Source organism: Paralichthys olivaceus, chromosome 14 (assembly GCF_024713975.1).
Source record: "Paralichthys olivaceus isolate ysfri-2021 chromosome 14, ASM2471397v2, whole genome shotgun sequence".
Classification (NCBI taxonomy): Eukaryota; Metazoa; Chordata; class Actinopteri; order Pleuronectiformes; family Paralichthyidae; genus Paralichthys; species Paralichthys olivaceus.
The window spans coordinates 13129223-13143232 of NC_091106.1; the positions used below are offsets into that span (position 1 = coordinate 13129223).

At 40.6% G+C, this 14010-nt stretch overlaps 1 protein-coding gene across 5 annotated transcripts in view; it reads left to right on the forward strand.

The window, feature by feature from the left end:
* LOC109633923 (A-type potassium channel modulatory protein KCNIP2) overlaps window positions 1-14010 on the forward strand; it is an 85995-nt gene that overhangs the window by 60802 nt on the left and 11183 nt on the right. The window contains exon 1 of one of the 5 annotated variants that reach the window (XM_020094110.2): window positions 1793-2418. The exons of the other annotated variants lie outside the window; for them this stretch is intronic. Within the exon in view, the coding sequence (XP_019949669.1) occupies window positions 2313-2418 (106 nt within the window). The 5' untranslated portion in view covers window positions 1793-2312. Of the gene's footprint in view, window positions 1-1792; window positions 2419-14010 lie in introns of those variants that run through there. 5 annotated transcript variants of the gene reach the window in all.

Here is a 14010-nt window from a genome sequence, read left to right on the forward strand (position 1 = left end):
GTTTGATGTTGGGGAGAGCAAGGGAAGATGTATACTTAAGAAATTATAATACATTTTTCTTATTGTAGATTTCTTTATTATTTCCACCTCCATGTGTAAAATCAATTATATAAAAATATAAAATACAGTAAGAATCAAATAAATGGATCATAAAGGGTCAATAGAAAGCCTTGTATTTATTTTATTATTTATTCATTATATATTTTACAAAATACAATGAAGAGTGCTTCTCCTGATGGTGATCATAAATAAATAAATCAAATAAAAACACGATACAGTCCCTGTATTAGGGTCGATTTTCAACATAGGTATTACAGATGCACTGTGTTCAACTTTCCCTTGTTTTCACTGTCTAATTGGACTTAAATCATTCGCTTAATTGTTCATTATAACAGAAGGCAGAACTACAGTAAATGTTTAAGTAAATGAATAATATGAAGTGAGTTCAGTTTCATTATTCCATAAGGAGGAGGATGTCTAAGTTTTTTTAAATCACTTGAGGGTCCAAAGAATATTAATAACACTGAAATTGTTCTCCTCGCCATTATCATTTTCATAAGCAACTGATCTCAGCTATTTGGATAAAAGGGGGAGCATGACTAAGTAATCTGCCATTTTGCCATTACTGCACAGTCAATGTGTTGTTTGCCCTCGTCAGGCCATTGCTTCACGCAGAATCACTCACTTATTTATTATTTACTACTCAATATGAAGGCTTTCCTAATGTCTCGTATGGCAAAATTAATAAATAAATAAGAATAACACTACTCTGGCCTCTACTTTCATCCACCAGTTTTCTGAAACTACCGTCTGTTGTGTCTTCATGATTCACACTGATGGCTCTTGGCTTGACTCCACCCTGCGATACCTTCTGTCCATTATGACAGCAGGTTTAAATAAGTTTCCTTCCAACAAAAAGACAAATTCTACTTCCACAGCTGCAGTATAAATCAGGCTGCCATCTTCCTGCCACGACTCCCCCCTTGCTCACCTTCAGATCTGCCACGTCTCCCCTCTCGGTGCCCAACCAGAGAGCCCATCTAATAGCATTGCATTTCCATTTCTTCTTCCCTCTTTTCCCTCTTTCTTTTTTTCTTTCCTTTCTCCCACTGGAAACTACTTTGACTCGCTCTTTCTCTCTACCCTCATTACATGTTGCACATAAATCCTTGCACTCATTCACACGCACGGCTACACACACACATATGCACCCGCAAGATACTGAAAGACATTATAACCCACCTTCTTTTTTTTTGTAACCTTTTACCTTTTTCTTCTCTCTCTCTTTTGTCCTTGTGTTCTAAGCACTATAATTAATTCATTTAAAAAAATCATGGTTTATCAACTGTTACACAAAACTGCTTTCTGATGAACTTTCTTTAACTTTTAATATAACTGATATAACTTTAGCTGAGCCAACATTCTTGAAGTTGTTTCCCTCTGTTACTGAGGTCACATTTCACTTTTAAAATCAGATTTTTCATTGGCAGCATCAAATACTTGCAGTGAAGATACACACATTTGACATTAAAATAATTTCTGTCCATTAGTTAAATTTGGCTTTAAACACTCTTCCTGTTATCAAGGAAACCACATTAGAAAAATCAATGAAGTTAATGTCACTGGAGAGGAGGGTTCCGCTCATCTCTCTCCCACCCCCCCCAAAACAATCTCTATATCACTATGTATGAGAATGTGCGTGTGTGTCTGACCCAGTCTCTCTCTCTCCCTCCCTCTCTCTCTCAGTTACTCTTTCTCCCTCTCGCGCATTTTCCATGCCATATCCACCTCATCCTCTCCCCCTCTCTTTATCTGCCGCCTCTCCCTCACTCACTACCTCTTTCCCCATCACAACACTCACTTCCTGACAACCACTGCCAAAGGACAAGCAGGCGCAGCAAAACCCCCAGATTCCATCTCTCACCGGGGGCCTGGACGAAGAGGGAGGAAAGGAAAAAGAAAGAAAAAGAAAAGCCCTTGAAACTTTAGTCCAGGTGTTGTGTCAGTCTGGAGCTCTGTGTTGCAGCCTGTGGCTCCAGCAGCATGGTCTCCACCAGGGGATAGGAGAGGTTCAATGAGGTTTTGGTGAAAGAAGAGAAGCAGACTTCACGCTAAGCGGAAGGACTTTATTTTTCTTTTACATTATAGCTGACTTTTTTGTGATTATCAGTCTAGAGTTAGAAGTAGGCAAAATTTAGACAAACTGCCCAGGTCAGGGTACTTCTGGACGTTTCTGGCCGGACTTAGCCTGGCCTCATCCGGTGTGGCTTGGTGGCGCAGTGCCGGGCGATGACAGACACTGGTCTGCTAACATGTTGAGTCTGGATGGTTTGGAGATGATCGCTGTGCTGGTGGTCATGGGTCTCTTCATCAAAGTCCTGGAGCAGTTTGGGATGTTCGAGCCCGTCGGTGGGGAAGGTAATGGATTTTCTCTGGGATTTGTTGGTTTAATAACGGAATAGTTATGGCACAACTAAAACTACGTTGTTTTCTCTCAAAAGTTGGTGCAGGTGAACGTGTGTGTGTACATGTGCCGATACTTTCCTCTGCAGTGGCCATTCCCTGTGGTCCTGAGTGGGCTGCAGTCCTGCCTTAGGGTTTGGATTACTAGTGCCACTCTGGGCCATGCAACACACTCTCACTCTCTTGCTCTCAGTCTCTCTCACTGACACACACACACACACACACACACACCCACACACACACACACACACACACACACACACAGAGTAACTTTAGCTGTGTGGGAGGCCTCCCTCTGCCCCTGGGGTGTGTGCTTTTACCCTTTAATCGATAACACTATGGGCAGAGTGGGTCTGAGTGCTCTGTACAGGCACTCGTTTCACTGAGGGAATGTTAGCTTTGCTCTAATTTGCCTATAGTTTTAGTTTTGAGCTGTATCAACAGAGGAGAAACACCTAATTTACTTCTCATTTCTGTATATGATAGGTCAACATGTCTTGTGGCTGATTTGACAAAGTTTAAAAGTGTTTCACTAAATTAATTTTTCAGTTCAGGCCAAAACTTTACAGAGGCCCCGGGTGATTGGGATCAGTAATTATAATAAAAATCATATTATGTGAAACATTTTCTAAATGACTGAAAATGTCCTCGTCCTGCTCGTCCTGCTCGTCCTGCTCGTCCTGCTCGTCCTGCTCGTCCTGCTCTGGGCTCATCTTCAGGTGCTGTCACCACACACTCGCTTATCTCCTCTGTCTTGGTGACAAAAGGAAAGATGGGATTCTTATCTCCATTCTCTCTTTTTTCTTTTCCCCCCTGCCCACTGCCTTGACTGCCCTGCACACTCTGGAATCTGCTCACAAAGGGACTCTGGCAGGAGCTGCTGTGATTTTAAGTCATTAGGCAAAGGATATAAATGCCATTTGTTCAAAATAAAAATACTGCGCATTTTGCGCTGTTAGATTATTCTGGATGCTACATTATAAGAGACACTCTCCATCCCTGATGTACCTGTTGGACTGCACCCAGCTGTCAAGGTTGGCCAGCAGCTCTGTCATCTTCCCTATGACACACAGTTTTTCCCCTTGGAAACCTGTGTTCTATGCTAAAGCTCCCTGCATACACACGCATGCACAACACACAGTGGGGGCTTCATTTGTGCTCAGAGCACCAGCCTTTTGGCATATTTTGACCGTACGTTAACAAAAATGGCCCTAACTTAATTAGTGTGTGTGTGAGTGTGAGTGTGTGCCAACTCCCCTGTGAGTACTTACGCTAATGAATTCGCTCTTTATTCGAGGAACTTCGTCCAGATGGCAGAACGGCTGTGCTGCTCAGACCATCAGGAGAATCATGTGCTCACTGGAGAACCAATACACACTCCATATAAGGGCATGTGATGTACACCTGATACACACATCTCTGTCTTTGTATCAAGATTCACACATAAGCAGGCAGAATGGTGGGAGATGGTGTTCTGCATGGGCTAACCTTTAGCCTAGCCCCTAACCCCCCCACTGGGTGGGACGCTTCTGTTTTCTCCCCCGCGACTTCCATCTCCTCTAAATATGATGTTGCTTCCTAGGGGGCCACCATCTTAATAGTATGTATGTTATGTAATGTTCACTCATTTACAATATCAACAATATCATTATGTTATGTTTATGAGTTAAACTGACACTTTTTCATCAGTGCTTGTCACACTGTCTGTGTGTCTGTGATTAACTTCACTGTCATCGGTCTGCTGACATGAGTTACTGGTTTTAGTGGCATGGCAAAAATTAAAGATGGAAGATAGTCTGGAAAATTAGTTCGGTGTAAGCAAAGCTGACCTTCTGCTAATGCAATGCACATTTTTAGAATAGAAAAAAGAACAGATCAAATATGATCGCTCTTGAAACTTCTATTTTTCTCCCTCCTTCTGTATGAGGGACTGAATACTGTCATTTTCTGCTGAGACAGATTGAGACAAGCAAGATAAAGAGACTGCTAGACTGCCATTACGTTAATGAGCTGTGTTGCTGACCCTACGATGATTTAATGCACACACACATGCTGCAAGCTCATACTTTTGTAATCACAAGTGATCAAAGTCAAAGTGAGGGACAACGTGAGTGTCTGCTGTGTGTGATGGAGGATGCATATTTTATGTGAGGCACAAGAAGTTTACAAGGATCTGATAGATTTAAAGCTAATGGCTAATGGCTGGAGTGTGTTCTTTACAAGTTTATGAGGTGGAAATGGAAGAGTTTGTACCGTGAGATGCTCATGGGGCTGTTTTCTATCTTCTCAAAACACTTCCTGTCGGCTTAATCTTCTTGAAAATACAAAAGGCAAGTCTATCTGAGTGTTCTCCGATAAAAGATACACCACTTGATTTCCTCCTGTCTGCTCCTGTCACTGAAATGTACATCTTACTCTGTCAGTGGATGTCTGCAACTAACTAGAAGCTACTTAGAAACTAAACATCTGCTGTAAGTGCTGCAGTCAGCCGCCTGTCCCTGATCACTCACATGCTGAATGAAAGGTGTGGTATCTTGCCACTTGCCATGTGCCCCACTGTCTCATTCATCCTTTAATATGAGAATAAATTGAACTGGCACTGAGCTGGATGAGGTCCTGGGTGTCAGGGACACGTTCCAGCACGGCTTCATCTCTTTATATAAGGACTTTGAAACTATGATATCTCTCTGTACCTTTATATCAACTCACACCAGCAGCAGAATGTGAACCATATGTCAAAGCAGCCTGCACAATCGAATCTTTTACTTTCCACGGTGATCTTCTGTTTTGCTCCCTTGGTTTGATCCCTATAGTTCCCAGTGTAGAAGTGAGGATATGATTCTCACTGAGGAGGCACACAGTCGAGAAAGAATGTTAAATTCGTGTTGAGGTCCAAATGAAAAAGAGGCTATTGAAAAAATGAATAATTTCAGAGTAATGACTTTTGTAATTGTGCTATTTCATTATAATTATGTTAAGTGTTTTTATTCCCGGACTCACCTCTGTTGTGCCACCTGTTAGCTCTGCAGAGATGTTCATTTCAGTCCGTCAGTCAATTTCCACTTAGGTTCATGACCAAAATATTGTTGAATTATATTATAATATATAATAATATATATATGGACATGCACTATGATTACTATCAATACACATTGAATTAACAGGCTACCAGTGCTCTGAAGCAGCAGCAGGGACTCATTTACTCAAGATGACAGCATGTTCACGACAACTGCAAAGACGGCTGATTCTCCAGTTTGGGGGTTCTGTGTACTGAATCGAGTTTTATCAAACTTGAAATAAACAAGAGGAAGAACAACTCTTTGTGCAGCAGAGTTGGGTTCTGTGGGCTGAGTCCAGTGGTTGGTCGTTATTTGTCATGGCTCAATTACTGCACGTCACTTTTACAGTTTCAGAAAGAAAAGCTGCAACCAACATCGCCAAGCAAACATCCCATTCCTAACAGGCACAAGTTTAACTTCTATGCTACAAATGTTAGCATGCTAATGTGGAAAACTAAGAGGATAAACTTTGTAAACTTGCATACTAAATATTAGCATGTATTATTTTATAGATCTCATTTATAATAATCTTAGCACAGAGCAGCTGCAGCTTTAAATCCAGTAACAGGTTTTAATTATGGGGCTGATCAGCTGCATTTACTATTGTGTCCTCCTTTCATAGGTCTGCTTGTAAATGGAGACACTTTGGATTAATCAAAAAATCTTCCGGAATCTGTTCATCAGCAACTGCCTGAGCTGGACAAAGTGATGTCTGTGATAGAAAATGACTGTCTGTGGTGAGCAATTTAGTTTTACCTCCATAATGGAACAACATCCTTTTCCTATATACAATAAAACCCAGCAAATCATTTGTCATGCTTAAGATAATATTTGGCTGTGATCAGCACTGTGTGTGTGTGTGTGTGTGTGTGTGTGTGTGGGGGTGTGTGTGTGTGTGTGTGTGTGTGTGTGTGTGTGTGTGTGTGTGTGTGTGTGTGTGTGTTTGTAGGAATGAGACATTATGACAGAGGGGGATAAGTGCAAGTAAATTGCTTGGCGGTCAGCAAAGGAGCCATTTATGTCCAAGCAGACAGGCACACAAACACACACACACAAACACATTAACTTACTTACCCTCCTCTCTCTCTCTCACACACACACACACACAGAGAAATACACAAACACACAAACACAGAGGCACCTCCATCTTCCCTCGTTGTAATTGCCCTTCAATAGATAGGCAGGCTAATGGAGAATGCAGTGTGTGTGTGTGTGTGTGCGTGCGTGCGTGTGTGTGTGTATGTGTGCATGCGTGTAGTCCATTTAGCGTGAGCCACATCACTTCTCACACACTGTGGTGGTCTGAGGACATTCTAACTGTCAGATCTGATGGTATTCTGTGTCACTCATCCATACCAGTGCCTTGACTCCTAACAGAACACAATATTTCCCCTGAAGCTTTAGATTTTTGTGAGAAATCATTGTTTAAGGTTTTGTTTTCAGAGGCCAGAAGAAGCCTCTCTCTCCACTGTTAGGGAAAGTTTATACGAGGGCAGGCCTGCAGGGACTGTCCCCTCTAACAGCAGCTCGGACAACAAGTATCCTGGACGTGGCAAACTTTATAAACAGTCATGAGACTGCAGCGGGAGTAAAGGAGACTGTCCCTGTTGTCCTTGTCTGAGGCTCTTTCTCTCTCACCCCTCTGATGGCTGGCCAGCGAGAAGATGAGATCCCAGGACACAGGAGGATCAGACAGGGGATATTTAATACACAACTCGTCTCTCTATTTGTGTCTCTCCTCCCCTTTTCTGTCGCTGTCTATCTCCTGGCTCCCCTTCCCTTAATTTGATTATAGAAGTTGTGTGTGTGTGTGTGTGTGTGTGTGCATGTGTGTTTGTGTGTGTGTGTGAGAGAGAAATGGAGGGAGAGAGACTATTTGTATGGCAGAGGTTGTTGATGTTCTGCTGCTCTTTCTGTGACACACGTCTGCAGGGAGATGATAACATTGAGAATAAACGAATGATTTTTCCTACACAGACGCACACGCACTCACGCACATGTCCTTGAAAATATCTCATTCTAAGTTATTAGAGTTTCAAATATTTGCGTCAACATAGCTTAGTCTTTTGTCTGAAGACGTTTCCCCGCATGCAGCTAAACTCATAAATGTTCCATCTCTTGGTTTTCTGTGTTACATTCACCAGCACAAAACTGAATAATATTTCATCTAAGGGGATAGAAAGCAGCAATGTTCCCAGGCAGAGAACAATGGGTTAAAATACTCTTGGGTGTGATGTTTTTAAGGCCAATTACAAGTAATCTGAAAGGATTACGTTCTGTTAAGAGGCCCAGAATAATTCAATCCTACAAGCAGAACTCTAGGCAAGCACTGGCACTGTGAAAATATAGGCAATGTATTAAAAAATACAGACAACTGACATTCAAACCCTGTCGGCTGCTAGAAAGTTTCTATCTTTTTCTTTATTGTTATCGACCTGTTCGGGATGTTTATCTAATTTGACTCCTGGCAGGAAGGAGCAGAGCACAGTGTTTAGGATTTGACAGAAACAAGTTTAGTGGATTGTTTTGAGTGATGCAAACCCAATTTAACACGACTGATCTACACCACTCAACAACACTAAATGCATTTTTTTAAAAGCTTAAAAGCAAAGGATCGACAGAAATAAGGGTCAAAGTAAAACAGCTTTAATTCTGTTTCGGTGTCATAATAACAAACACGAGTGTTACTTTACCCCTGTGTTGTTTGAATGTGTGTGTGTGTGTGTGTGTGTTGGACATTGTTTAATGGCTTGTGATCTTTCATTACCCTCCCGTTGGTATTCTGGTCTGTGGAGCTGAATTTAAATGAAGGGTTGAAACAAAGAGCATAGCCAAAGGTGAGCTGCACTGTTGAAAATGATGTTGCTAATCAAATGTCTTACCTTGCACTGCCCTCTTCAGGTGTTAAGGTTAATTGCTGCAATATGCGGTTGAGAGGATCACAGGTTTTCAGCCTTTGTGCCTTAAAGACTCAGCAGTATATGCAACTCCAGTCTAGTGTTTCTTTAGTGGCTGCAACTGCATGTTTTTTTTTCTCATCATCGATCCACTGAGTAGTTTCCTCATTAATAGATTTTTCTATTATTTATGATAGTTAAAAATTGCCCATTATAGTTTCCCAGAGCTCAAGCTGACACAATACATGTCTTGTTTTGTACAAGCAGGTGCCCAAAACAAAGATATGTTCAAATATGATTGTGAAAAATGGGAAAAACCTGAACATATGCACTTTTGAAAAACTGGAACAGATATTATTTCACATTTTTACCCCAAAATTATTATTCAACCCCGCAAATCTATCACCAATTAATTTTTAATTTCAATTCTTCAATGATTAATCAACTACTACCCTCTAATACTGACTGCTGAAAAAAATCTGATATTGTAGTAATCTTTTATGGCAGAAAACTAAACTAATACTTTTAGGTAAAATTACTCAAATAAATTAATGAAAATACACAGGATTCATTTACCAAATTTTGAATAATAATTTATTTTTTTAATAATTTATTAAAAACAGCTGATTGTGTTTGGGTAAAATGACTAAAACATTAACTGAATATAAACTATAAGAATTAATGAATGAAAGTAATAACACGCCTGATTGAATCAATAATTGATTCATTACTCTTCTCCCACAACAAAATTCTACAAGAAGAAACCCTTGATTAAATGCGCCTCACATCTACCCCTCCTGCACATGTATATGTTTTTTCCCGTCATAAACAAGAAGTACTGCCAACAACCTATACATTCCTGAAAAGTAATGTTTAACTTAAACCATTGAAACCTTAATTTGAGTACAAGTGCTGTTCATGGAAACAGAAATAATCCACCATGTCTCATTTCCTCAGAGGAGAAAACCCTCTGATCCCTCCATCGCTCCTGATTTTGAGCTCTTTCCAAAGAAAACCGTTCATTACAAGCTCTCTGTAGTTTGTGCTGAAAGGACTGAGCCTCAGTAGAATGAATCTGTTTTTGTCCCACATCGCTGTATTAAAAATATCCTCAAAACCTAATGATCTACCTAAATGGTTCTCTTCTTTCACTTATCTAATTGGAAACACACTAACCAATTTTGAGCACCATTCATCAATGACCTCCTCTGCGTCTTCTTCAGAGCACGCATTCACACACACACACAATCACACAGAGACACACACACCTCTTAGACATTTTAATCAGTTTGGAGAGGAATAATTGCTCAGGTAGATGTCTAAATATGGATATATTTCAATTACTTGGTGTGTCTGGCTTCAGGCAAAATATGCCTCATGCAGACTAATTAAGTACAACTGATTAACCCAATCAGAGGGTGTGTGAACATGTGTGTGGATGTGTGTGAGGACATGTAGTGCAGATACAATTGTGATGAGGATGCGTGATCATGTGTGCAGGCAGTTGTGGAGGCGTGTTTGTTGTTTTCCTAACTTCTCCAGAGATGCTTCACTGTGGTGATTTGTAGTTAAAAAGACGTCGGCGCTAAATTAGGTTTAACATTGAACATTTGTAACTACGGTAATGGCCTGGCTCTGGGGGAAGGCAGTCATTGGCTGCTGGATGGATTGTTATGAAATTTATAAATATTAATGGTCCTGAGAAAAAGTATCGTAATGACTTTGACAAACCCCTGTCGTTTTCTCTATAGCACCACCATGAGGTTGGCATAGATCTCAGCAGTTACTGAATGTATTGCCCTGAAATGTCAGGATTACCTGGATCTATACTTTCCACGTTTTGTCATCATTGGATCTTATGATAGCAAACATGGTACTGACATATAACCATTAGCATGTTGTCATAGTCACACACTGTCATTAGTGTTTAACTCAAAGCATGGCTGTGTTTAAGTGCAGCCTCACAGAGAGTCAAGGTAGCTGTAGACTTGTTTTGACGTTCAGATGCACGACTATTATCCAGCCCCTAAATACACACTGACATATAGTCATTGAGATGCTGTTGGAACAAAGGTTATATGTAATTTAGACTTTTAAAAAATGTTCAAGCTAAATTGAGCCCGCGGTGGTTTTACAGTAGACGTCTGGGCATCTTTTGACCTGCAAGCAAATAAATCAATGGATACAGGGTTACAATCGGTGCAATAATGGAGGAAGCTTAAAATGTATGTTACCATTTTTAGAAGCAACGACGACAACAGAAGTAAGTTCAGAAGCCGGAGCCTGACTGAAACACAGAGGAATCATGTCTGAGAGAAGTTTTAAGAGAGAAATGATTGAGATTTCTTTTTTGTTTACTTGTAATGTATTGATCTTACATTTCTGTCTCAGCGCGAGGAAGATATCCTGATCTGATGCATTATGTAAGAGGTAATGACAGATAGCTGCGACCAGCCTTAATCTCTCACACTTTCATCCTCCATTTCATTCTGCCTGCAGACTGTGTTTGAGAATTTACTGGCTTGACTATGTCACCTGTTTTATCTCACACCCACAATTGTATGCAAAACATAGGCTAATGTGATGATATATAGATTAGAAATCTCTCTAAAAAACATTTATGTCTATGCTCTTCAATCATCTCAATCTTCATGATTATAAAGACACTTCTGGAATAATGTCTGATCCGAAGCAATGGTCGTCCTCCTTTACTGTGTTTCTAGCCCTTGACAGCCAAACCTTTCTCCCTCACGTTATTTGACAGTGATTGACGGTTATACTCCTCGAATGTCCGTGGGCCAGTTTCTGACTTTAGACGTGAGCTCACTCTGCGACTGCAAAAATCATTGCTCTTGTCATTTTCTGTACCAAAGAACATAAGTCTGTTTCTGAGTGAGTGCAGGTTGTTTAGTCTCACAAGGCTGCTCTAAGATGTGTGCTCCCTGAGGCTCTGCAGCTATATTGTGGCTCTAGGTCTCATTTTGACTCTGAGAAACATTAATCACACGACAGACACGTAGAGCCCTCCGAAGACCTCTCTGCCTCCCCCAGCTCCACATTTTACCCTCCCCTCCATACCCTGGTTTCGTTCTGTCGAGCGCCAGGTCTACCTACTCCCTGGCACAGAGAGATAGACACATGTGTATATGTACAATGTACAATCGTTAAGTCAAATTAAAGGGATAGTTCACCCAAAAATGAAAATTCACTCATTAACTATACTAACCACTTTGCCCATGGAGGCGTGGATGAAGTGTTTGAGTCCACAAAAGAGAGTCTAAGGGGTAAACAGCATTGCAACCTAATCCAATACAATTAAAATAAATGGTGACCATTTTTTCAAACACAACAGAAAACATGCTTCTGTGGTGTCACCCAAGTGTCGGTAAGCCCCGACATTAAAATTTGACTCGTCATTTATACCATGTTTTAGCCTAAATGTTCGCTGTTATCCTCAGCCCCAAGCCACGTTCACAAGCACAAGCAGTTCTTCCATCAGCATGGTGGGGAGTAGATAATGAGTCAATTTTCATCTGTGGGTGAACTATCCCTTTAATGATCTGGTCATTCAATGTTGTGCAGAACATTCGTTCCAGTTTTGATAACAAGAGGTGATATTGAACATGAAGGGGATGATGAAGGTGATAGAGGACTTAAGGTCAATTGGCATGACTTTCTGCTTTCAAAGTTTAGTAGTTTCTTTTTAAGGGATAGACAGAACATTTTTTCTCTGCATCTAGAGACTGTCTGACAAAAGACAGTTGCTGCAACAAATGAGGTGAAGTTGCATGTTGCAGCAGAATACTCCTCATTTCACCCTCCCCTTCCAAACGAGAAAGAGAACCTGTGGTGAACTTCAGTTGTCATGAAAACTCAAAAGGTTTTAGTTTGTCCGGTTTGGACGACAGTAAAAAACTACCAAAAAATCCTTTCAACTAAATCTTACACACTGGACCTTTAAGAGATAGAGTCCTCTTGACTTCTGTCAGCTGGATCTCTATTTGCCCCAGATCCATGATCTTTCCATAATCATGTTATTTTTGTACCTGAACCTAGAAAATAGTGATAACAGTTCAGAAAATGTGAAACAGTGACATTTAACTGTTGTGGAGAATGCACATAAGTGATGCTTTAACTGCTATTTGGGCTGTCAGATTTGAAAACTCTTGAAATTACCAAGAGTGGAGGAGAGTAATTATGTTTTTTGTTGCTTGTTACAGTTCTGATACCTCAGCTCAGTACCAATCTGATACCAGAGTTTTGATTTCCCCAGATTTAGAATTTGTATACGTCACTGCAATCACTCATTAGAGTCCTTTTTATGTGAGGTAATATACATTAAGGTCAGGGTTTGCTGTGGCAGTAAAGATTCAGAGCAACTGTGACCGAAACAGTTAATGACTCACAGAAAATGGAAACGCTCATTTGCATAATGACATTCTCAAAGGAACAAATGTGACTGATACTCAATCCGTTTACCGTGTTACAGTTGAGACCGGGTTTGATACTGATGAATAACATCAATGTTTCTTACTGATCATTTACATTGTCAAATTCCACATTGACATTATGCTTCAGAGGGGTAAAAGCCTGTATCTTATACTATCTTTGCCTTTTTCCTCTCAAGGGCCATTTGAATTTTCATAACATCCTTTGAGGGTCATTCTAAATTATTCAGAATCTATTTAACATTAACCTTTGAAATGTGTTGGCTGGGAGTGTCTCTCTTCAGCGAGGCATCTGATGTCAGGTGGGAGTGATGATGTTTCTACTCACTGCTGGTTATCTAGCTTTGAATCATTTGGTCTTAAGCAAACAGGTTAAAAGGTGCAACTTCCTCAGAATTCAAAAATCCTCAGGATGTACACACAGTGAATGGACCAGTAGCAGGGGCGGTTGTCAGGTGCATCAGCTGGCTTCCATCATATTCAGACGTCATATCAGGCTTTTGTTCTCGTTGAGAAAATCCAGCGTAACTCCTTTGCAGTTGACCCGGCATTAATCTCATTCACAAACTCACTAGTTGGGTTGTATTTGTTTTGTCTGTTCCTCAGTTGTTGGTCAGAGAGAAAACTACTTCAGTGTTTTTTTCAATATCTTGTGCTATATCAGTGATGGTTCTTTTACACAAACTCTCAGCTTCTTAGCTATGAGCTCACTTTTTGAACGCTGTCTTGTGAACGGTGTTGGAGACCCAAATTCCACCAAGGGTTGCTAACTTTATCCAGACACATTTTCCCCAGCAACTCATTCTAATTCAGTGTAGCTTCATATTTTGGACTGTAAAGAAGCTGGAGATTGGTCTTTTTCATCACTGTAAAACATCTCTGCAAATTGGGCACTCTGGGTAGTTTATATTTCTGAGTTCTTTTTTAGTATTCATTAATTGCCTCCCAGGCTGGCTCAAACTGGTCACATGATGTTAACCGCCATTTGCTTTTATACACGGTGTTGAAAGGTTAAACCCGAAGTTACTTATAGGTTGACCACAGTCCAGACACTATCCCGTCCTGACCTGGAGCTATATGCGTAGCCGATAAATCACTGTGGTTTATAAAATGCTGACAGAGCTTGTAACTGGCACATTGAAT